Genomic DNA, 23454 nt, shown 5'->3' on the forward strand with positions numbered 1-23454 from the left:
GTTACACACATGGAGGCGAGTTCAATCTAGATACAAGCGACTACTCTGAAGGTGTTATGCTTTTCATGCAAACTGCCCTTTAAAAAGGCCACGGAACAAATGACACTTTTATAGCTCCGTTTAATACAATGCCTTCAAAAAGACTGCACACCCAGACGAGCGTTTAACATCTGCAAGTCACCTTCATATTTATGTAACATCACCTCAGCTGGAGCCAGAAACTCTACGCCTCCAGATCACGTCTTTACCGCCCCATGTTTGTTTGGGGGGGGGGGGGGGAGACCGATGACGGGACACAAAATACAAGGCTGGCGATGCCTGCAGGATGCATACTCATTCACGGTCGTCTCACAATGAGCGCGAAGGTGACGGTTATTCTTCAGTCACGCCGCAGGATAACACACCGTCTCAAGACCCTGACTTGCTTTTAACGCCAGGGCGTATTTCATGTCGAGCTTGAGTATCAAAGGCGTATTGTTGTCCCCCCCCCCCCCGAGAGATATCACTACACAGAGGTGTTGAATGAGAGAGAAAGGCATTTCCTTTTGTAGACGAAGCGTTTCACGACTCACAACTCGAGGTGCCTTTGAACCAAAAAACAGCTTGTCTTGGCCGTGGGTACATTTAACTCCCCACGGGTGAAAAGGTCTGATTGCGTCTCCATCGATCGCTTTTCCACAGAGAAGCTAAGTGAAGGGCAGAGAGTGACACAATGCATCCCCCCCCCCCCCCCCCCCCGCACTGCGAAGACTGCACTCGGCGGGCATCGCCAACCCAACAATTGATTCGCGAAGACAGACGAGCGTCTTCTGTCTCGCCAACTTTAGTCGTATCCAGACAGCGACCTTAAACCCTCTGCTTTCTGTCATCGCCAGGCTATAAAACATCTACACTCAATGCTGCGTGTGATCCAGGTTGAGCTTTGTGTCCGTGTATGCCTCACGCATTGATCTGTAATGACGGGTGCAATATTTGACGTTAGCCGATTGAGCGACACTACACGTGTATCACCAACAACATCGGAACCGATGGATGAGTCTTCCGATGGCATCCGTTTAGTTTCAGGTGTACTGAATCCGTGTTCAACCACAGTATTTCTGAACTCAACACTTTTTTCACTTTACCCTATTGAATCTATAAAAACAACCTTCAAATCCGGATCAGGATGCACAACCTTTTCTACACACAGGCAGCACAAACAGACCAGGATAGGACTCGGACTAACAAACACATGTGCACACACACTACAGATATGTATTCATCATGTTCCCTTCATGGTGGGTTTTTAGTCCTCCCTGGTTGATGCAATTGATTAGCACTTATAACTCGTATCGACTATAACTTCATAATAATGCTTCTGTTTCGTTACATGGTTCCTAAAAGAGGAGGAGATGACATGTTATTACCTTACTAGTGTTCTCCTTAAAGAAATAGCGATTTTTGTTGTTGTGGGTTTACAGGCATCACGTGACCCCACAGCTCCTCCATGTTTTACTTTCATACCGCCTCGATTGCAAAGGCGACACAAATGATAGACGTTTTAAATACAGCGCAGATGGTAGGGAAACGTCATCACCATGGAGATGTAGAGTGTCTTTGCTTTCTGTCAGAGCGATGTCAAAACGAGCAACGCACAGAGCAAGTGACGTATTGTATAAAGTTACATGATATGACATCAATTAGGACTAATTGACTTGCAGGGCCCCGAGTCGTCCTTCAGGGCGCACAGCTCGTTGAAGATGAAGAGCTCAGGTTGAACCGCTGGTTGAGGCGGGAGAGAAGACAAACTGAGTACACGCTGCGTCCCGATTGGGTCGCGACATCGAACGCTGACCTCGGGCTTCAGGGTGAGGTGGAGTTGCTCCATCGTTTCCACAAGACTTCAGTGTCTGCGGTTCAGCAGCGAACTGTTAGGTACTCTGTGTGATTTATTAACGTGTGACCCAACTCGACATTTAGACCAGCGTCGGAAACAAGGTGGTCAAACAAACACAGGACTTTCACTCGGGAGACCACTCTGTGTCCCTTGTGAGTTGACTTTATGCAAGCATAACAACGGGTAATGAGCATAAAGGGAATTTATAAATTTATATATTCATGAATTAATTTATTTCTTATTTTTGAAATTAAAAAATATATTTTTTTTTGAAATTATTTATTTATTTATAAATTAATTTATGAATTCATTGATTTATTTTTCAACGGGTATTCTATGCAATATGTATATTGTTATGGTTGTAAAGGTATTTGAAATAATACATTTGTTTGTCATAATGCAATACACAGCTATGTAACTGTCGAGCATGTACATTGGATTGATGTAATAACTAATGTAGTAGTGCACTGTGCAGCTGTTGCATCATGGGAAATGAAAAAAATCGATCAGAACTCGGTACATTCAATACTAAAGGAGTTGGATTGGGATCACCGGCACAACACAACACTTGATCACTAGTTATATTCAATGAATTCAACTTCAATTCATCATCCGTTTAAGTGTAAATAATAGAAAACCTGCCTGCCTCTCTAAAATGTGCCCGTGTCTTTCATTAACCAGACGGCTCGAGGAAAAAACCTCTTCTTAATGAATGTGCCGGCAAAGTTCCATTTCAGCCACATACCAGGAAAATGACTTTGTAATAGGATGTTACGCCCGAGGCGGCAATAAGAATCTCGCGAGGAACGAAAAACAATACTCGTAATTTGCTAACAACACAACGCTGTAATAACGTCTTTGTCCCACGCACTGTGACTGTGCAAAGACATTCCCTTTGTATAAATAACGTCGGGGTCCGTCGTCGTACAGCGGCGTCGTACCCACCTGAGACCACGCACGTTTCCTCGCATTCGTCCATGGTCAGGAAGTTGTTGGCGTTCCCGGCGCAGCCTCCGTATTCGAACAGCTGGCAGACGCCCGCGTTGACGTTGAAGAAGAAGCGCTCCTTGATGGCCTTGCAGGGCCCCGAGTCGTCCTTCAGGGCGCACAGCTCGTTGAAGATGAAGAGCTCGGGTTGAACCGCTGGTTGAGGCGGGAGAGAAGAAGACAAACTGAGTACACGCTGCGTCCCGATTGGGTCGCGACATCGAACGCTGACCTCGGGCTTCAGGGTGAGGTGGAGTTGCTCCATCGTTTCCACAAGACTTCAGTGTCTGCGGTTCAGCAGCGAACTGTTAGGTACTCTGTGTGATTTATTAACGTGTGACCCAACTCGACATTTAGACCAGCGTCAGAAACACACCAGAGGAAAGGGCAACGCTACCCTACGAAATATAATGTTGCCCCTGATATCAATAGAAGGGGCAACAAATGCCCCATCATTTCCTTTAATAATTTAATGAACTTGTCAAAAACATCATCGCCTATATGACTCGGTCCAGTTGTCATGGTTTTGACGTGATGTTGTGTGTGTGTGTGTGAAGACCCGAATGGAGCTTCTTGATCTCTGACTGCGAGTGTGAGGAGGACTTCATTAAGAAATAAGTTAGAATTGTTAATAGTTGTTTAAAAAATGGAATAAAACTAAGAAAACATTTTAAATCTGTAGACTACTGCCTAAAAGTCTTATTATTGTCTAATAGTCTTATTCTTGCCTAAGTCTTTTTATTGTCTAATAGTCTTATTATTGCCCAATAGTCTTATTATTGCTATTTGTTTGACAATTGCTCATATACTGTAAGCCTAAATAAGTATATTTATTTTTGTGCAAATGTTAAATGTTATTTCACCAGTTTCAAAAAGTGACCCCAATTTTTTTTAAATGACCCTGGATTTCAGTCAGTGGGGGAGAAAATGTGCCCCCTTAAAAAAATATGTAAATTTCCGACCCTGATTTAGACTAATTAAAATTGCAAAGTCAGGAGAGACGCTACAATACTTTACTTTAAAAACAAACATGTTAACAACTCAAAATACAACTAATGTTGTAGACACAAGCTCACGGGTGTGTTTTAAACTTGTTGTACTAAGGTCCACCGAGGAGAATCTAAACGCCCCAGTGCATAAAGACAGGTGGTATCTGTGTGAGCGAGAGCCGGCGACGTTTCACATTAAAGGGTACCTGTAGCCCAAAACAACAACGTGCTACATCCATTAGGCGCATCAAATAAATCATATTTTCCCCGCCGCTATTGTCAACAAGTCACGCATAGCCCGAGGCTTTACATTTCTTTGTCAACATTCCGAGTCCGTGAACGCTTCAGTGCGCAGACATATTGCCAGTTATTTACTCATGTCAAAGGTCACTATGACGTAGAGTCGTTGAAAGGAATTCAGCCAATCCGGAGCCACTTCTACACGCGTTGCTCAAACTTACCGATTTGACAGTTCTCCCTCGGGTGCAGGCCCCCGAACATGTCGGCCGAACATTGCATCAATGAAAGACATCTCCAGCGCTGGCTTATGCGCGATGTAGCTATCAAGCTCACGCTTTTGTGTAAAGCAGATTAGGTCTAATGTCACTATATCATCGGACATAAGTTTGTGTTCTTTACAACAAATGCACTCTATGTCTGTTTTTTGTGGTACACATTTCCAGGGCTCTCAAGTTTTGAAGACAGGCAAGCGTGAGATTTCCATCAGCACCCGATACAGCTGACCGTTGCGCGCGCCGGCATCGAGCCGAAAAGAGTTGTTGACGGGGGGGGGTGCTAGTGACTATTTATACTCCGAGAAAAGTTTTTGACGAAGTGCTAGTGACTATTTTTGCTCCATCCCAATGCGCGCAGACCGCGTCGAGCTCTGCAGCGGAACAATCGATCGGCGATTGAGCACTCCTGCGTTCAAGCATTAAATAGCCGAGAGGTTTTTCAGCGTGAGGAATTCGATGTGTGGCGGGAGTGCGTGAGATAAGACCGAAATGCGTGAGTCTCACGCTCAATGCGTGAGACTTGAGAGCCCTGCATTTCCCACAACTGCACCAAACGTCCGCCGACTTGCGTGCACGGTCCGCACGGTGAAGCATCTGTACCGGCGGTCCTTCGCATCAACTTCATCAGAATCATCGCTATCGCTGTCACAATTAACTAAATGGGGATAGTCTGCTTTTAATGGTTCATACAAGTATCCAGTTGCTGAATCTGACAATCTTTCATCGTCCATATTTCGCCCGTTTTCTTTATTATTATCAAGTTCTCAGCATTTGTTTGCGAGCGCTCGACGTTGTTTACATTGGTTTCTGAACACATCCGCTGTGGTTGGCTGTCGATCTATCAACGATGTGACGTCACACCACCGGCGCCATATTCAAGCACCAGTGCAATGAAGCTTGTCGGAGTTGAGGGACTTTGAACAGCCTAAACTACGTATTGTTATTGAATACTGGACCGTCAGTGCATGAATAACCTTTAGAAACACATTATCTTTTGATCTGGCTACATATTCGCGATCTCAACAGGTACCCTTTAAGACGGGTGGAGTCGGTGGCGACCTGCTCACATGCGCGTTCCCTAGAGGACAAACCCATCGACTTTGAGCTTCCACTTCCCCTCCGGCGCCGTGACGGGGTCGACACTTTTCAGAGAAATCTTTCAGCAACTATTGTTACCTCAAAGATGAACGGCAAACAGTCTTTTATTTTGACACAAATTAATTTTGTTACCAGGTGACCTGTTGAAATATCTAAACTTGAAGAGAAGATTTGTGCAACGTCATGTTAATAAGTGTGCACCATAATGGGTAAAAATGTCAATTTATCCAATAATTTAGTTTCGATAAAGGAATGCTATTCATATATCATCCTTGGCTGTAGCGTGCATAGCATGACCAATGCAGTTTAAAAACAAAAACTGGTACTGACGAAAAATACACCGCGAGTTGAACTTTCCAAAAAGGTCAAAGAGTGAACTCGTAAGTGCTCTCTAATGGAAAGAAACTTTTATTAAATACCATATGCAATTATGGGCTTATTATCATGCACAGTGTGAAGCACCTCTTTGCCTGAGTACAGCCTCACAGAGCGGATCGCATGGCCGGAGACCTTTGGTGTTTCTGGATTGAGGTTTTTAGACCTGTTGATAATTATAAAAAAACACTTAACTGATCACATATATAAATTCCGGTTTCATAGGTCGTTTAATTCTCATCCAACTATATATTTTTTTTCTCCGGCGCGGCTGGAAAGTTGGAAAACGAACATTAAATGTTCTTTCCGGTAAGCTAGGACATTCTGTCCAAACAGCTGGTGGAATGAGAACCGCCGCCCTGCTGGCCCGATCAGCACCGCAGTAAACAAGTAGCCAGGCCAGGTAATGAAGGCTCAGCACTACGACCCGTCCAATCCTAAAGTATAACCGGGGTTCTGGGATACCAATGAAATACTCCCAATCTGCTTACTTCCATCCGGCCTGTGGTACTGCGATTGCGTGAGGGGAGGTTGGGTTAAGCAGAGGTTGGGTTCCCCTGCAGAGCCTTGTGAGGTATAGCTGTTGTTTCTGATAAGCAGCAGAAAATTGGGCCATCTTTACAGGACAATAATTGAGACCGTGGCTCATTTCTTTGCCTCGAGCTATCAGAATTTGTTGCTTTTGGTAAAACAGTACAAACATGGTGCAGACTGCTGTAAATGGAGTAACTACGGATGTTCATTATGCCAGACTCTGGCCACCAGGGGAGAAGACGGCTTCTTCCCTATTGATCGTCCTCTTTGTCTGAGACGGACCAAAGTTCGATAAGTGGCGCGATCTGCCATCGCTCATGTCCGATCTTCCATTGCTCAGGTCCGATCTTTTATCGCTCACGTCCGATCTTCCATTGCTCATGTCCGATGAACCAGACGTGGGCATTGTCAGGTGGGCTGAAAGAAACTCGTTGACAGCCCAACAAAAACATTTTCTCTGAAAGGAAACTAGAAATGCACCTTGAAGAAGACGCACTGCAAACGTCCACCCACCTGCTGCTCTTGTCCATTTTCTAAAGATGGAATACAGACTGCAGCTCTCGGTAGATGGATGTACAATGGGCCCAAAGCACTTTGTGGCAGCTGTCTCTCATTTGGCCTCGGCTGCTGGTGATTGGCAATCAGGCAGCAGCCGAGGCCGCCCTCATAAAAGCTCGCAGTTGAGAGTGGAGCAAGACAGAGTGAGCAGAGGCGCAGGTTTGCAGTCTGCTGAGTGTTGTGTGCCGACAATTAAACATGTCTTCCAACGGAACCTCTTTGTGGTCCGAGTATCCTTGGTGCTGGTGGGGGAAACCCACGGGTAACGGCCCGGAAGCTGCTACACACTTATTTTGTCGGCGTAGTACACATTGAAATGAAGCCGCCATCTCATGAACCACAGTCCAACATGTTGGTGGCGATTGTGTAGACCAGCGGTTCTCAAGCCCCCGGGCTCGGTTGGTACCGGCTATCGGTTGGTACCGAGCCGCAGAGAAAAAGTAAATAATGAAAAAATAAATCAAAGTCGGAAAAATATTTTATTTGGAAAAAGGACCGGATACACCCGTGTGTGCGTCTGAGCCTCTCACGAGGTCAAACCCACAAGATAGAACATGAGTGAAACAAAACAAACGTCTTTGGAGAGCTTCTCTGGCGAGGGGGGACGGCCAATAAAGAGACAGAAGAAGAAAAGCCTCAAAACAAAAGTTAAAGTTCGGCTTTATCTCACATATTTGAGCATTTATTCTTCTAACCGGCACTCACAACATTGGGAGTGGTAAACATTGTCCAGTGAGGACGCATGGAGCTCTAGCTTTGAGCTTATACAATACGTTGTTTTATATCACAAACAAACAAACAGAAAAGTGTGCAATAACTTCATAAACTGACTATTCTTGTCCGTTAACGCCCAGAGTTTTTGAAAATAAAATAGATGCAGAAAGAAGCCGTTGGGACACCGAGGGACCCTTATTCGTAGCCGTATAAGAGCTTAACACAAGCACCATCATCAGCACTGGCTGTTTGAGTTATTAATAATGATAATCAATGTTAAAACTACATGCCATTCAGCCCACAACCTTTCCTAAATGTTAGTTTAAGTACAATAAAAACACCCTTTTTCGAGCATTTATTCTTTTAGGCACCGGATTTATCTTCTAATTTAATGGATCTTTCTAAATGAGACCAACATGTAGGACATTAACATCATGCTGCATTGAAGAAGACAATAAATACACCATCGCATTTGCAATCAAGCGATCTTTTAACTTATTTATGCACCAGAGGAGGTGCCCCCTGCTGGCCATTAGAAAGAATGCAAGTTTTACTTTGTTGACTAATCTTCCATAACTTTTAAATTAAAAGGCATCCTGGCATTTAGAGGGAGGCGTTTAATGTGAAAACACCAGGAATATCGATCGGGGCAAAAAAGATACGTTTGATAGGAATTTGTAGCAATTTAATTTTAAAAGAAAATCTGTTAAAAGAGAGAATCCCTGCAGTTTTATACTAAATTTACCATTTTATGCTGCTTTAGTACGCTGCAAGTCATTTCAATATGTTTTATTATTGGCTTCATAACACACAGTTAGAAGTACGTTAGGCTACACGGTGTAAAATATTAATATTTAATGAATATTGAAACAATGAAAAGGAACAGAGTCTTGCATTACATGCAGAACTGATCTCGCTCTCTCAGGAAAAACATTGGTTAGACTATGACTTATATGATTAATTTCATTGCTGTTTTGTTCCTATGAGCTTTATGGTGTGAATAATGGATTTTGTCGACGAGACAAAATATCAAACTGGGTTAAAAAATGTAAATAGATTTGTCACGCGCTTTGCAACGGCTCTGAATGGAGATGTTTTCGGAGCGGTCCACAAATCCTGTGGCAGAGCTCCGAATCTGTCATCGGGAATCCTCCATGTTGTTGAACAGGAGGTAAATAAATATAAAATGCATCAACAAGAAGCCTCTGGGAAGTCCGTAAATAGAGAGCGTGATGAAAAATGGGGGAGGCAGATTTGCGATGCATCACATTTCCATTGGCAGCTAAAGTCTCCCCAGTATCGCCAACGGTATCACACACACACACACTTGGATACCGATCCGAGTTGCTCAACATGCACCTGCATTGGGCAGGTTGAGCCCAGTCCTGGCTTGTTTTAATACACCAGTAGATTATCCTGCGCCCTCCATTTCTCCGTCTCTAGGCAAGAGACAAAAAAGGCACAAACTGTACAGCAGAAAACAGCAACACGCAGCCCGTTATTGATGACTCAGCAAAAACACAAAAGAACCAGAGCAAGCGCACACGCCACCTGTGTTGACGACTCCCTCTGGTTCTGTCATCTAAATATATGACGTAACACTCCACGAGACACGGTTGTTGATATGCGTCCTACGGGGAATCCTTCTCATCATTTCACCACGCCGTAAATGTCAATGAGCGAGAAAAACAGTGACAAGTATATCTCTTTCTATGTACTTAGTCAAAAGTACAAAACGCATACTATGATATAATTCCGTAATTCACAGATGGCTGGCTCCCGACATATTTAGGTAGTCATTTTGTCAGATTAGGTTATGTATACAGAACAATATGATCCCCTTCTCTGAATATAATAATTGGAATTCTAAAAGCCCAAAAAGGCAGAAAACAGCACTAACAAATGTGTGATTAAATTTTTTTATTTCCATCTGCATCTGTGTCTCAATCCACATGGTGATGATGAAATATCGTTGTCTGATACTAGCATGTAAATGCCTGCTCCTAACCTAAGGCAGGTCCACCATGACACCTCGAATCCTCATCTAAATGTGTTCGTAAAAGCACGATGTGTTTAAGAAAGTAGAATTCTCTACAATAAAAAGGTCAAAGGTATGTTTTACAGAGTGTAAACCCTCTGAGGCACATGTGCATATGTATAACTGACTTGACACGATGAATATAACAATGATAAAACAAATAAATACATGTGGGAGTATTTATAGATGTATAAATATGTGTAGAACCAATCAAATCCAAGAGAAACTAATTGTTCAAAGTTACAAAACCCCGAAAACCCAACGAAGGCAATGAAGACCTCGATGTGGTAATATGACTTTAAAGTTTTACTGTTGGCTGGAAATATTTCCCTAGCGAGTTTCTCTCGAGTTTTTCTACACTTACCTGGAGTGAACTCACTTGTGTGCATCATTCCCAGGCTCGGCCAACAGTGACTCACTGGTCTAAACGGCTCACGGAGCGACGGGTGCAAACTCCATGAAATAGGAAAGTGACGTCGGCTCGCAGCTCATTGGTCAGTGCTGGTGGAAGAACCCAAAAAGAGGGCGCATCGGAGTAGATAGTAAGAAATACTGCTGGAGCCTAAGGACAAAGGGCTGAGGCTGAGTCACGGCCCGGCCCGAGAGTCTACAGCTGAACCCTGAAGAAATGAGGCTCATTGAAGAGTCTCCCATACAAGTAGCTTCAAATGGATTATATTAATAGAACCTGAGAACACAACATTTTGGTTCAAGGACGAGACGCATCGAGTACGGTGAAACCAGCAGACGCTCTCTTTGAATTGAGAAAGTACATCGAGCCCATCGAGTTGGTTATCACTCTAAAAGAATGCTGCCTCAAAGGCTTATAACCTTTTTTATTGCAGCCTTGTTGTTGCCACAGTTTCTATCTGTTAATTTCCGTGTCTCCTACACTTAGGTGGTATCAAAAGTGAGCAGTGTTGGAGGAACTAGTCGGATTCTTTACTCAAGTAAAAGTAGTAATACCACACTGTAAAACTACTCCGTTACAAGAATTCCAGGGGAGCGCTTGATTCCTCCACGGTGAGGGCAGCGCGGCCAGCTCATGTTGGCGCGCTGCGGCACATTAAAACATTAAATAGCCGAGAGTTTTTTTCAGCGTGAGAAATACGATGTGTGGCGGGAGTGCGTGACTTAAGACCGAAATGCGTGAGTGTCACGCTCAATGCGTGACACTTGAGAGCCCTGTATTGTGGTTATGGCTATATAATAATAATAATATACTTTAAAATGACTTAAATCAAGTGTGAAGATATATATACGCATTTGAGGTTTCTAATAAAACAAAACAAAGTGGTAGATCATCAATCCTAGAGATCAGTGGGCTACAAGTACCTTTCCCAAGCACTTCCTCTAGCGGTGGGATGGAAAGGAATCCATCCCACTGAAACGTGGATGCGTTTGTGCCTCTGTGGGGAAATCGGTTGCCATTTTGACAAACAGTCAAATATGTTAGAGCGCTCCCGTAGTGAACCGATCTGTGTTCGGGCAGCAACAGGCCCAGTCCTGTATAGATCGGCACACACGGAGCACAGATGGAACCAACTGTGCCGAGTTGTCGGGTTCGATTGTTGCCGGAGACGCCTGAGAAAAACTCTGCATGACGGATCAAACGTCAATGCGATGTCTTTTCTTAAACCCGAAGAAGCCTCACGATACACATTGAATGTTTTGTTGCTGAAAAAGATTGAAACACACCCTCAAGGTTCTAGTGACTTGCTTAATTATCGGGAAAAAAGGCCTTTTTAATCAGAGCCTGCGTGTTGGGATGGCAGGTGCTGAGAAAGGGGGGATGCAATGAAGGAGGTAATTGCGGCTCCGTCACTCGATAGCCTTTTGTAGTCCTGTTTGTCCGTGCCATGCCAGGTTTAACGTTCACTTCCTCGGGAGACTCTGGACTCAGATAAACAGAAGAAAAATCAAAGCTTTCCGTCTGCCTTGGCTTAGACTCCCATCCCCTCCATCTAGCAGGTAGTTCTTATCAACTGACTTTTCTCCGATGTCAGCTCAGTGGCGGAAACCCCCACTCGATCCCTCGGCAATGGCAATATCTTTTTGTCCTGGCAATATATCAGAGTTGAGCCCCCACCTGCCGTTTCCCGTCGGTCCCGATAATGCAAATAATAGTGGGAACCAGAAATCCCCCTTTTTATTTCTCGTCGGGGAAAACGCCAAATCCACGCTCTGAACCGAACAATCCCGCTTAACTCCAATTAATAGTCCATCTCGTCCGGTTCTCAGCCAATCGGAGCGTTACCCGGTTAGCACTCGGATTCATACGATTAGATGAACTGCAGTGTTGGTGACATTTAAACCAGTCATGCAAAAATAAAAATAAAGTAAAATGGCACGTGGCCACTTCTCCGTCCAGAAGGAGCTTATGGCAAACAATGACGGGGGCATACGTTTGTCATAAGTTGCTCCGAGTCTGTCGGGTAGAGAGACACTCCAACAAGGTGCCATCTGCCAAATTGAGGCATGAAAAAACACGCAGTAAATTATTCATCACCAACGCAATAAAATAAAACACAAGATTCAGAGACGTTCACACCGGTGATAGAACATGTTGAAGAGAGGGAATCAAAAGGCGTTCAATATAAAGAGCAAAGATATGAATGTGAATACATTAACATGTCTGAATACATTAACAGAGGACAAGAACAACCGTGGCTTTAAATAAGAGAAATCTAATGTCGCAAAATTTGATATCAGGATCTACGTCAACACACCAGATTATATATATGTTTTTTCCGGCCTGGTTTTGTGTTGGTAGAAGTGATGGGTGGGAAATTTGACAGTGTCGGCCAGGAGAATGTTCCGTAATAACGCCGGTTCCACGAAAACCAGATAAAATACAAGGAGCAGGAGAAAAGAGTGAAAGGTCCCGATGGGATTCAGTCCCTTGGAGGCTGTAGAGTAAAAGGGAAGCAGAGTTTCTAACAACTTCTTTTTAGTTGAACTTCTACGTCGGTTCTGTGGTGGTTAAAATGTTTCACATTGGGTGCTTCCACAACATATACACATAGGGTGTATTAAACTTTTCCATTGTGTTATATTAGGCTTAAATTACATCTACAAAGATGATTGAGAGGGCACACACACATAAACACACACACACACACACACAGCTCTCTCCCTCAGACAAGGATCAACAACGCCAGACAGAGACAGACCCAGTGGCCTTGTGCTGCTCCAGTCTGAACCGGTAGAGAGGAGACTGCAGAGCGAGGACCAGGAGGCTCAGACACAATAAGATAAGAGAAGTAACGAGGGGGGAGACGTCAGCAAGAAACCTCCACTTTCCTTAAAGTAACCGGCTTGGACTGGGACAGAGGTCACACTGAGGTCACACTGAGGGCCGAGAACTTATATGTAATGAGGGAGTGGACGGAGGAGCACATGCAGTGAGTTTGTTGTATAAATAATATGTGAATATATTTGTTCGGGAGTTGGGAAAGACAGATGTGGAGGGAGGTTGTTGTCTTTAATACCGGACCCAGCTCAGGTTTATTTGTGAAACTGTTGGTTACAAATAAATCTACATGAATTGAACTCTGATCCAAACTCTCTGTGTCCTGTGGGTGTTTGATTACTGAGGTCCAGAGGGTGAGTCTCCTGTGGCGTCTCACCAGCAGTCAGATAGGAAAGAGATACAAGTTTATATGCATCAGGTTAAGAGATTAGTCAGAATGGACCAAAAAAGAAGAAATGCAGCCACAACAGTTCCTTCAATGGGTCGTTTGTGTTTTCTCTCCTGCTTCATTATATCGGGGTATTTAATTATACACCGGCAGCTGCTTAGGTTTCTGCTCCAGAGGTCAGAAACTTGGTTATATAACTCGTTTTTATCTTTTACACATGTTAGCCTTAATTGAGGCTCTCTGTGAATTTACATCGCTCAGCTTTGGATCGAAACCAGAGACGGGGAAGACAAACTCGCGTGTCGATGACCTGCATTTAAATTAGAGCGTAAAGTGGAGGAATTTAAAGAACTGGCATCGGGCCTACCACACCATTTGTCTCTCACACTCACACTGGCCTCTAAAATGGGGCACCAGCCAAGCATTGCAGACGGCTCTCCTCCACGTATCGGGTTGTGCCATCAGGAGGTAACGGAACGGTCACGCTCTCTGATTCTTTCCATCGAGATCAGATGAGGTGGGAACACACAGGTTCTCCTCATCGGACATAAGTTTGTGAGCCCGGCGGCCTCGTAACACATTTAACTGGCAACCAGTCAATTACCACGTCCCCCTGTGTATTTAATTGTCTTTTTTATTTTTTATTTCAGCTGCTGCGTCAGCCTGTTAGACGGTGAAGCCTGTGTGACAGAAAGTAATTGTCTTAAAAAGGTTAAACTGATACCATCTAAACTTGTATTGGCGCCGTGTGACGCTTCATGAGCTCCAATTAGTTAAATATACAACATCGACACATCACCACCTCAGTGAGTCAGTATATGAGCCTCTAAAGGACACCCACAAGTGCATTCTCAAGGCCAACAGCACATTATCCTTTGGGCTAATGGTCGACTACCATATATATTAGAGATGCACCGATCAGGTTTTTTGTGCCGATCACCGATCACTGAAATCAGTATCTGCCGATCACCGATAATACCGATCACTGAAATCAGTATCTGCCGATCCGATAATACCGATCACCGATCACGGTGTCGATTGAAGCATTCTATTTATTGTGTAGCATTATTGCCTAGGACTATGAGGAAATACATATATAAAGCACCTCAAACATTAAAGAAATTACAGATTTCTTTAAACATTTAGGACTTTTACTTTGAAAAATGTCCTGATTGATACATTAAAATAGTTTGATTGCTATTGTAGGGGATTTCAGATATGTATGGAACACATCTGCATCATTCATTTCCTGGAACTCTTGGGGAAATCTATATACAGGACTTTTCTTAACATACAAAAGTCTGACTTATTTTTATAAACTCTTCCTTGGTACAGTAAACATGTTTTAATGTTAGCATAATTTAAGCTAAATCTCAAACGATCTATAAAGATACAAAATCAGTTCATTGTTTACTTTTATATGCTAGTGTATGATTTGTCGACATCTTATTTTGAAAAACGGATGTTGTTTCACGTGGTTCTTTCCGCTAACTTTGCAAAACCGGATGTTGTCACTTAAATCCTTCCGCTAACGTTATCAAAACCCTTGCGCGCTCCCGATCGAATGCGTTTACCGTGAGCATCAGTCTATAGGGGCTCAGACATGTGAGAGTCGGCTGAGTTGACCCAGTGATAATGGCAATATCGGCCGATATGGATCGGCGCCGATCAGATCGGTGCATCCCTAATATATATATACACTACCGTTCAAAAGTTTGGGGTCACCCAGACAATTTCGTGTCTTCCATGAAAACTCACACTTTTATTTATCAAATGAATTGAACATTTCATTGAACATATAGTCAAGACATTGACAAGGTTAGAAATAATGATTAATATTTGAAGTATTAATTTTGTTCTACAAACTTCAAGCTCAAAGGAAGGCCAGTTGTATAGCTTATATCACCAGCATAACTGTTTTCAGCTGTGCTAGCATAATTGCACGGGTTTTCTAATCAGATATTAGTCTTCTAAGGCGATTAGCAAACACAATGTACCATTAGAACACTGAAGTGATAGTTGATGGAAATGGGCCTCTATACACATATGGAGATATTTCATTAGAAACCAGACACTTCCACCTAGAATAGTCATTTACCACATTAACAATGTATAGTGTGTATTTTTGATTAATGTTATCTATATTGAAAAAACAGTGCTTTTCTTTGAAAAATAAAGACATTTCTAAGTGACCCCAAACTTTTGAACGGTAGTGTATATATACATACATATGAATGTTTGTGGCTCTAATCTTTTTCCCTACCTGCACAATCCTCTTTTTTTCATGAATACATTCATATTGTCGATATCGTAGGTTTGACCCACGACATCATGTGCAACTGGACACGCCAGAAAATGTCATTGTTTTTCTTCATTCAGGGTTTCATTCGATCATCAAAAAAGGTGAATAATTTTTTTTCATTTTTGTATCCATATTGCTCTCTTTGCACAATGCGATATTGTGCGATATCCCATTGCAATACGATGAATACAAACCATTCCCTATCCACACTAAGCCACCCAAATTTTAAAGAGAAGAAAGCACTTTAGCCAGTACATAATTTCTCAGAGCGGGAAGACGGCGCTGCAGGTATCTGAACAACCAGCTGAGAGCTTTTTAACCACATGGGAATAATAACTTCTTGATTTTTCTATTTATCTTCAATACCCCGCACACAGTGAAGCCATCATTGTCAGATATTGAAATAACCGTCGAGGACTCTCCGGGACGCAGGCATGGACATTTGGGTCTTCGATGTGGATCAGACTACGTCAATGATAACGATAACCTTTTCAATGTATTCGTCTGAGCTTCTTCCACAGTCAGAGAGTTTATACGACCGCTATATTCGTTGAGTCACACGATGTTAGACTCACAGCTGAATCATTGGCCAGCTGCGCTTGTCTTCTCCTGTAAACTGTGGGAAACTTTAAAGAATAAAGAACTTGTTCCTGCTATCTTTCGCTCCGTTGAATCTCGTCCGTGTTTAAAAAAGGTCCCGATGCTATGCCGCCGTGACGAAGGCGAGACGGCTGAAAGACTTTAGGGAATCGTGCACGGTGTAACGAAGTTGTGCGTCCAGTTTTTTTTACTTTGACTGATTTCCATTGAACCCAACACAGCGCTGCACCCGCACGATCTCAATAGGTAGAAGACGTAGCTTCTGAAAGCAATGGAAAGGCGGATCCAACCCTCACGATCCAACCCCTGGCGCCGTGTAGCTCTATCTTCACTTTAAAAAGTTGCTATTAATTAAACTTTAAACTACTTTTTATGTGCTGAGCAGCTTTGGAGTGCTCAGCAAAGGCACTCTCAGCCGCGATGGCAATCAACGCCAAAAGCAGTTGGAAAAACCAGACGCCCGTGTTCCACTCCCACCTCGTCTGATCTGGCACAGAGCGAAGACGACGCAATGTCTCTTTTCATCCGAGCGCTACCTTCGACAAGTTCAGACTTCACCTCTTTCTTTTGTTCCCTTCAGCTTTTTGTTCACTCCGCTGACAGCAGTAGCGAGTCTCCACACCTTCTCCTGAAGAGAGGAAGGCTTCTCTTCTTCATACAGTGGGTACGGAAAGTATTCAGACCCCTTTAACTCTTTGTTTCACTGCAGCTATTTGCTAAAATCAAAAAAGTTACTTTTATTTCTTATTAATGTTAACTCTGCACCCCATCTGGACAGAAAAAAACTGAAATGTGGACATTTTTGCAAATTTATTAAAAAAGAAAAACTTTCCTAATCAAGTCCAATCTGTTTATTTAAACACAGCTGGGCTCCAATGAAGGAGTTGACCCATCTCAAGGAGGATCAGAAGAGATGGACAGCATGTGAGTTCAATATGAGCGTCACAGCAAAGGGTCTAATTACATATGACCATGTGATATTTCAGCTTTTCTTTTTTAATAAATTTGCAAAAATGTCCACATTTCAGTTTTTTTCAGTCCAGATGGGGTGCAGAGTTAACATTAATGAGAAATAAAATTAACTTTTTTGATTTTAGCAAATGGCTGCAATGAAACAAAGAGTGAACATTTTAAAGGGGTCTCAATACTTTCCGTACATCAAGAAATATTGAGCTGAATTTCTGACCTACTTTCAAAATGTCTTGGCCATTTTCGAATAAAATTACGCAATAACACTATATAGCCCATTAAATATTAAGATTCAAGGTTTTATTTGCCAGTTGTACCTAGACCAACAGTCCAGTCAACAGTTTATAAATAACACTAAGAAAAAAGAAAGAAAGAAAGAAAACACTATACAGAAGGTGGTAATGTGGACAAGAACAAGAAAGGTGCTAGTATGTACAGTTTAAAATTTCTGATAGGAATAATAAAATGTCCATTTTCATGTATGCTATCCATGCACACATAATTTCCAAGTGACTACGTGTAGAATAAGTGCTATCTCTGACAAGTTCAGTATCCTGTGTTGATGCATCACTTCCTGACCTCTCAACCTTAAATAAAGCTCAACGTCGTCGTCAGGGCGACTCACACAGGAAGTGCTAGTATTGCCTTATCGGTTCAGCTGATGTTGCAAACATTTTCCGAGGCTCAGTAACAAGATACCACAGGGAGTGAGTCGTGAGAAAGGCACGAATAGGACAGGACTACTTCGCTAATTGGGATTCGGTGTCATTCACCTCCCCGCCGATCGTGTGAAATATGTATCCAATTATCCGCCGTGAGCTTCCTGTGAGCTCCGGAGACCCACTAATAATGTACCCCGACTCCTTTCAGACATGACACACTGTGCACAGAAACATCGAGGAACATTTACACAGACGGCTTTACTTTGTCTGCAAATATTCAGCATCACCAAAACTCAAAAATATGGAAGTTACCCTAACGATAAGTTGGTCTGGAAGAGTCTTGTTTTGACCAAAAAAAACAAATCTCACATTGGAGAAGCCGAAACCAAAGAGCGTTCATTTCCATTTAGTGATCACTTCGTAGTAATAACACAATAAGTGTCTTTATGTAAGGAATATTCAATGAGTGAGCAGGGAAGCAGTTTCAGAGACATTGCGGGAGTCCTTCAATGTTTAGCTGAAGACGACTGGCCTGGGAACCAGACACATCTCAGAGAGAGCTTGTTTGCTCTGGCAGATTAGCGCCTCTGCTTTGGACAGCCTCCCATTGACCTAAGACAAGTCGGGCCAAGCACAACCAATTCTCACGTTGGAGATTGAGACCATGAAGACAGGCGCTGTTGAGCCAGTTTCCAAAAACAACCAAGATGGCTCCAGCTGATATGGAACGGAGCCGAATAAACTGTACAACTACTTCAAAAAAGGCCCATACCCACGGGTATGCGTCCGGTTGGCCACGTCATGCTACTATTTCAATACGGAGGACCTGCCATGTGCTACTAATAATACAAGCTCGTTATGGGAATGCTAAATGATTCTACCCATGCAGATAAATACCAAGAATTGATTGCTAAAGAGATTTTCCCATCTTATCCGGCGGGCAAATAAGATGATAGAGAGATTTCTTGGGTTGTTGGTTTGAGAAATGAGTCTGCTGTCAGACGGAAAGGCGAAGCTGACTTAGCCATCTTGTCAAGTCGGTGGAGAAATGACCAATGAGTCAGTATCATCTCTCTAAATATATAGCAGAGGAAGTATCTGTTGCCAGTTCATACAGAAGGCAGGGCACAGGATCCACAGATTAAAGTGTGGCTCGTGCTCCTCCGAGTGCATTCGTCACCTCCACTGCGGCGTCAACCTTCGAGAGGATAGGCATTCATTTCCTCACGCAGGAATACATATCTTCACCATATTGCAATGGAGTCAGCCGCTATATATATGGGACTGCAATACGAATGATTCAACGGTTAGACACTGAAAAGCAATTTCCCTTGTCTTCTGGTCAAGCATCTGATAAATCACACGTGGGAACGCGATGTGTTGTGTCATTACACATTGTTTACTGCACACAGTCTTCATAAAACTGCTCAGAGTACACTAACTCAGCGTTTGTACTGTCGTCCTTGTGTTTCCTTACGCTTCACCCCGCACTCTACAACAAACTAGTGTCACTGGTGGTTCAAATAGAGGACGTGTTGCGGGTGTCAGAATGAGTAGAATCCTCCCACTCAGCTGTGGGGCATCCTTATTCAGCGGGGTGTAGGACCAGTGCATATGTTATGTATCAACTACATGGGAGTATACTCACCGTAATGTACTGAGACTGTGAGAGGCAAAGACAGAGACAACAAAAACAAGATATAACTAGACAGCCGAGGTACTAGCTGGAGGCGTCAACAACCCTTCGCCTCTGAGAAGTAGAGTAACCTCCAGTGATGCCATGTAGGGACGAACTGGAACTGTCAATGCTGGGCCGATGAGATTCAATCCATTTCTAAACAATGTCACATGCTTATAGTGCTGATGCGTGGGCAGTAATGGTCAGGAAGCAGAGGAAACACTCAAAGAGAAAGGAAAGGCACTTTGAGGACTGTCAGTAATGGTCACAAGTCCAAGTATCAGGTCTTTAGACAACAAGTCCAAGTATCAGGTCTTGAGAGAGCAAGTCCAAGTCTAGTGCAGTATCAGGTCTTTAGAGAACAAGTCAAGTCCAAGCTCTTAAGAGACCATGTCCAACTCAAGTATCTAGTCTTTAGAAAACAAGTCCAAGTCAAGGATCAGGTCTTTAGAAAGCCTGTCCAAGTCAACTATCAGGTCTTGAGAGAACAAGTCAAGTCCAAGCTCTTAAGAGACCATGTCCAACTCAAGTATCAGGTCTTTAGAGAACAAGTCCAAGTCAAGGATCAGGTCTTTAGAAAGCCTGTCCAACTCAAGTATCAGGTCTTTAGAGAACAAGTCCAAGTCAAGGATCAGGTCTTTAGAAAGCCTGTCCAACTCAAGTATCAGGTCTTTAGAGAACAAGTCCAAGTCAACTATCAGGTCTTGAGAGAACAAGTCAAGTCCAAGCTCGTAAGAGAGCATGTCCAACTCAAGTATCAGGTCTTTAGAGAACAAGTCCAAGTCAAGGATCAGGTCTTTATTAGTAGTGCATATTCTCATGCTGCCGTTGCCCCATGACGGAGCTGTTTCTGCTGCTGCCTCACTGCAGTGAAATGTCCTCAAGCTGAGATTCATGCTGGGACAACACACAAATTCTCTCATCAAGAGAAGACGGACCAGTGAGCGCAGAACACATAAGCCAACAGCTAATTGGCTAAGCAGAGAAGCCACTTCACTTCCCAGTCATCGCTGCCCTCATCTAACGGAGTCCAAATTGCTTTTTTGGTGACAGTTTTTAGGAGAGTATTTTTTTTTTCTCCTTAAGTCTACTCCTACACTGCAATGCTCATTAAGATGGCACATGCAACACAGTTTCCTCTCGTCCCGTGGCCTGAGGCGCCCTAATGAAAAGGCCACTTCAAACAGCCAGTGGAGCATCAAATTAAATTCCTCCGCAAATTAATGAGACACAATGTTTACTCCTCCGTGAGAGGATTAGTGAAGCTACTAATACGATGCACCCATGATACTAATGTTTAGTTTCAAAGGGGCTCCTGATTGTTTTACCTCTCAAGAGACGTGATATGCAAATAGTCAAATCTAATGTTCCCTGATTGGACAACTCCTTGTCGGAGGCCCCTGTAATGCAAGTAGCTCAGATGGCCTCTCTGTATTTACCTAAGGCTTGTATTGTCATATATCTGATGGAGGGAAGGTAGAATCACATTTTGGTTTGACTGCCTGAAGGCCCAATTTTAGGTTTGAATATTGAAAAAAAAAATGTTGCATATTTAAAATGTTTTGGTTAGTTGTTTGCAAATGTCAACAATCAATAAATGTCATCTTTAACATGTGTTTAACGCTTAGTCAGCGGACAGGTTATGAGACTATGGACTCCTGTTTTACATAAAGCTTTGTATAAATTTAGATGTGTATTATGCCAAATGTGATGCATGCTCTCATGATTCAATGGTAGGACATAATTTAATATTCATCAATATCTTGGAAGATGCGTTAAGAAATCCATACGCAAAACCTGTTTGCTGTTCCATAAAGGATAAACACACACAGACCAGTTGTCTTCTCCAACGGGAAATAAACTGTTGCTGAAGGGGTCACTGATCACTATCGGTCGGCTCCGATTTAATGATTTTTTTTTTACTGACATCACTTCAGGCTTGCAAGGCAAAGTCACTTTATTTGGGTTTTTAAAAAGTTCATTAAAGATATATTTGTTGTTACTGATTATTATGATTCATTGTTGACTGACTCACTGAATATGTTAATACGGTACAGAGGACAAACACAACACTAATGTCACCCAGCAGGAACAAGCTTCTTTAAAAAGAACATTTCCAAATAAATATACATTACATCATCATATCATATAACAACTATTGTCCCAACATTACGTCAACACCCAAAACTCTCGAGTGTTTTCGTTTCAGCTCTGAGCCTGAAGCGAAATACAAAGTCCAGTCAAGTTAGTGATCAGCTGAGGAATGTCTTCAAAATCAGGTCGTACACTGAATAACAGAGAAAACGAGGCGCTTCCGTCTCCTCCTCGCCTGCAGCGCTGCCCTCGCCGAGCGGTCGAGGAGCCGAGTCTTTAAACCGAAGCGTTTCCATCGCAGTACTTACGATCTCTTTAAAAAGTCACTTTAAAGAGACATCAAACACGCACGGAGGCTGCGTGCCGAGTGCGTCACCGTGTGGGCCAATTACTCTTCCTCGTATTTTAATGAGCAGATACAGTAGAGCGAGTTCTCTGAACCCCCCCCCCCCCCCCCCCGGCAGTTTAAGTAATAAGCCTCACGGGGGGGGGGGGGGCAGTGTGGGGGACAAGTCGAGCGCAGACGCCGCCATTGTTCTCGTTATACGGAACAACCTGTTCTCTTCATCAGGAGCTCCTCGCTTCACACGTTGCTGCTCTGAGGCTGTAACGGTTGTTGTTGTTGGAGGAGGCGGAGGAGCCAAAAGGCGGTTCAAGTGTGGGTCGTGGCCCCAGTGTGAGAACTGCTGGCTGTGTGTGGACTCTGGCCTCCTGGTGACTGACGTCCCCCCCCCCCCGATATTAAAAAGGACTTAGAATGGCCTCCAACACAACAAAACAAACTCAGTGGCACGTCAACAGCAGGACGGCATTCAGAGCACAGACGATGTGTGTGTGCGCGCGCGCGTGCGTGTGTTTGAATCCTTGATTGTAGTTGTTGTTATGTCAGTTCAAGGAGTCTTTTTTTTTGGAGCACATATTGTGTTTGAAAATGAGTTTTCACTTCAATTTGTATACACTCACTATATATAAATATGAAAGCAATATTACATCGAGAAGAACAGCGTGTGCCACCGCTCAGAGCAGAATGAACGTTACAGGAACACATGTAAACAAACTTTACTCCACTTTACGCACGAGCTCCGCGGCTGAAGCTTCCTCTCGCGACAGTGCGCGGAACCCACTTAGTAAATGACTTCCCCCACACACACACACACACACACACAACTACACACACACACACACACACACACACACGCACACACGCACACACGCACACACACACTGAGTCCATCCGGCTGAATCGTCTTACCGCTGTGCTCGGTGCAGGACCCGAAGCGGGCCACGAAGGAGAGCGCCGCGGCGCACAGGACCCACCACCTGTTGGAGGGAGTCATGCTGGAGTGTGACGCGGAGAGGAGCGCGCGCGCCTTCGTATAGGGTGTGGGGGGGGGGGGGGGACGTTTGTGGGCGCGTCTTTCCGGCTGATAACACGAGAGGTCTGCGGACGCCTCGGCATTTAAATGACACACACACACACTTCAGGAAATTAAATATATATTCCCTCGTGACTCATAACCTTTTACACAGAAATTACAAGACAAAACCAAGGAGGATTTTTTATTATCTTTAGTATTCATGGCACATTTCATATTAACCAAATAAGGAGGATGTGGCATAAATGTATTAATAACAAGACTGTGGGCAACCATATAATAATGAAGAATAATGGGATCCTCTCTCTCTCTCTATATATATATATAAATATGTAGATATGTATATACAGTATATATATGTATATATGTATATTTATACTGTGTATATATACTATCTATATCTCTCTCTATATATATAATATATATTTGCAAGACATTTACACCACTC

General features: G+C 43.3%; 1 protein-coding gene across 2 annotated transcripts in view; it reads right to left on the bottom strand.

Annotated features, from left to right (window-relative positions):
- tfpia (tissue factor pathway inhibitor a) overlaps positions 1-22985 on the bottom strand; it is a 33226-nt gene extending 10241 nt beyond the window's left edge. For both annotated transcript variants that reach the window (XM_056424274.1, XM_056424266.1), the window contains exons 1-2: positions 22883-22985; positions 2822-3019 (exon numbers count right to left, since the gene is read on the bottom strand). In XM_056424274.1, the coding sequence (XP_056280249.1) occupies positions 2822-3019; positions 22883-22967 (283 nt within the window). In that variant the 5' untranslated portion in view covers positions 22968-22985. The remainder of the gene's footprint in view (positions 1-2821; positions 3020-22882) is intronic.
- Positions 22986-23454: the final 469 nt, after the last annotated feature.

The sequence above is a fragment of the Pseudoliparis swirei genome, chromosome 2 (assembly GCF_029220125.1).
Source record: "Pseudoliparis swirei isolate HS2019 ecotype Mariana Trench chromosome 2, NWPU_hadal_v1, whole genome shotgun sequence".
Taxonomy (NCBI): Eukaryota; Metazoa; Chordata; class Actinopteri; order Perciformes; family Liparidae; genus Pseudoliparis; species Pseudoliparis swirei.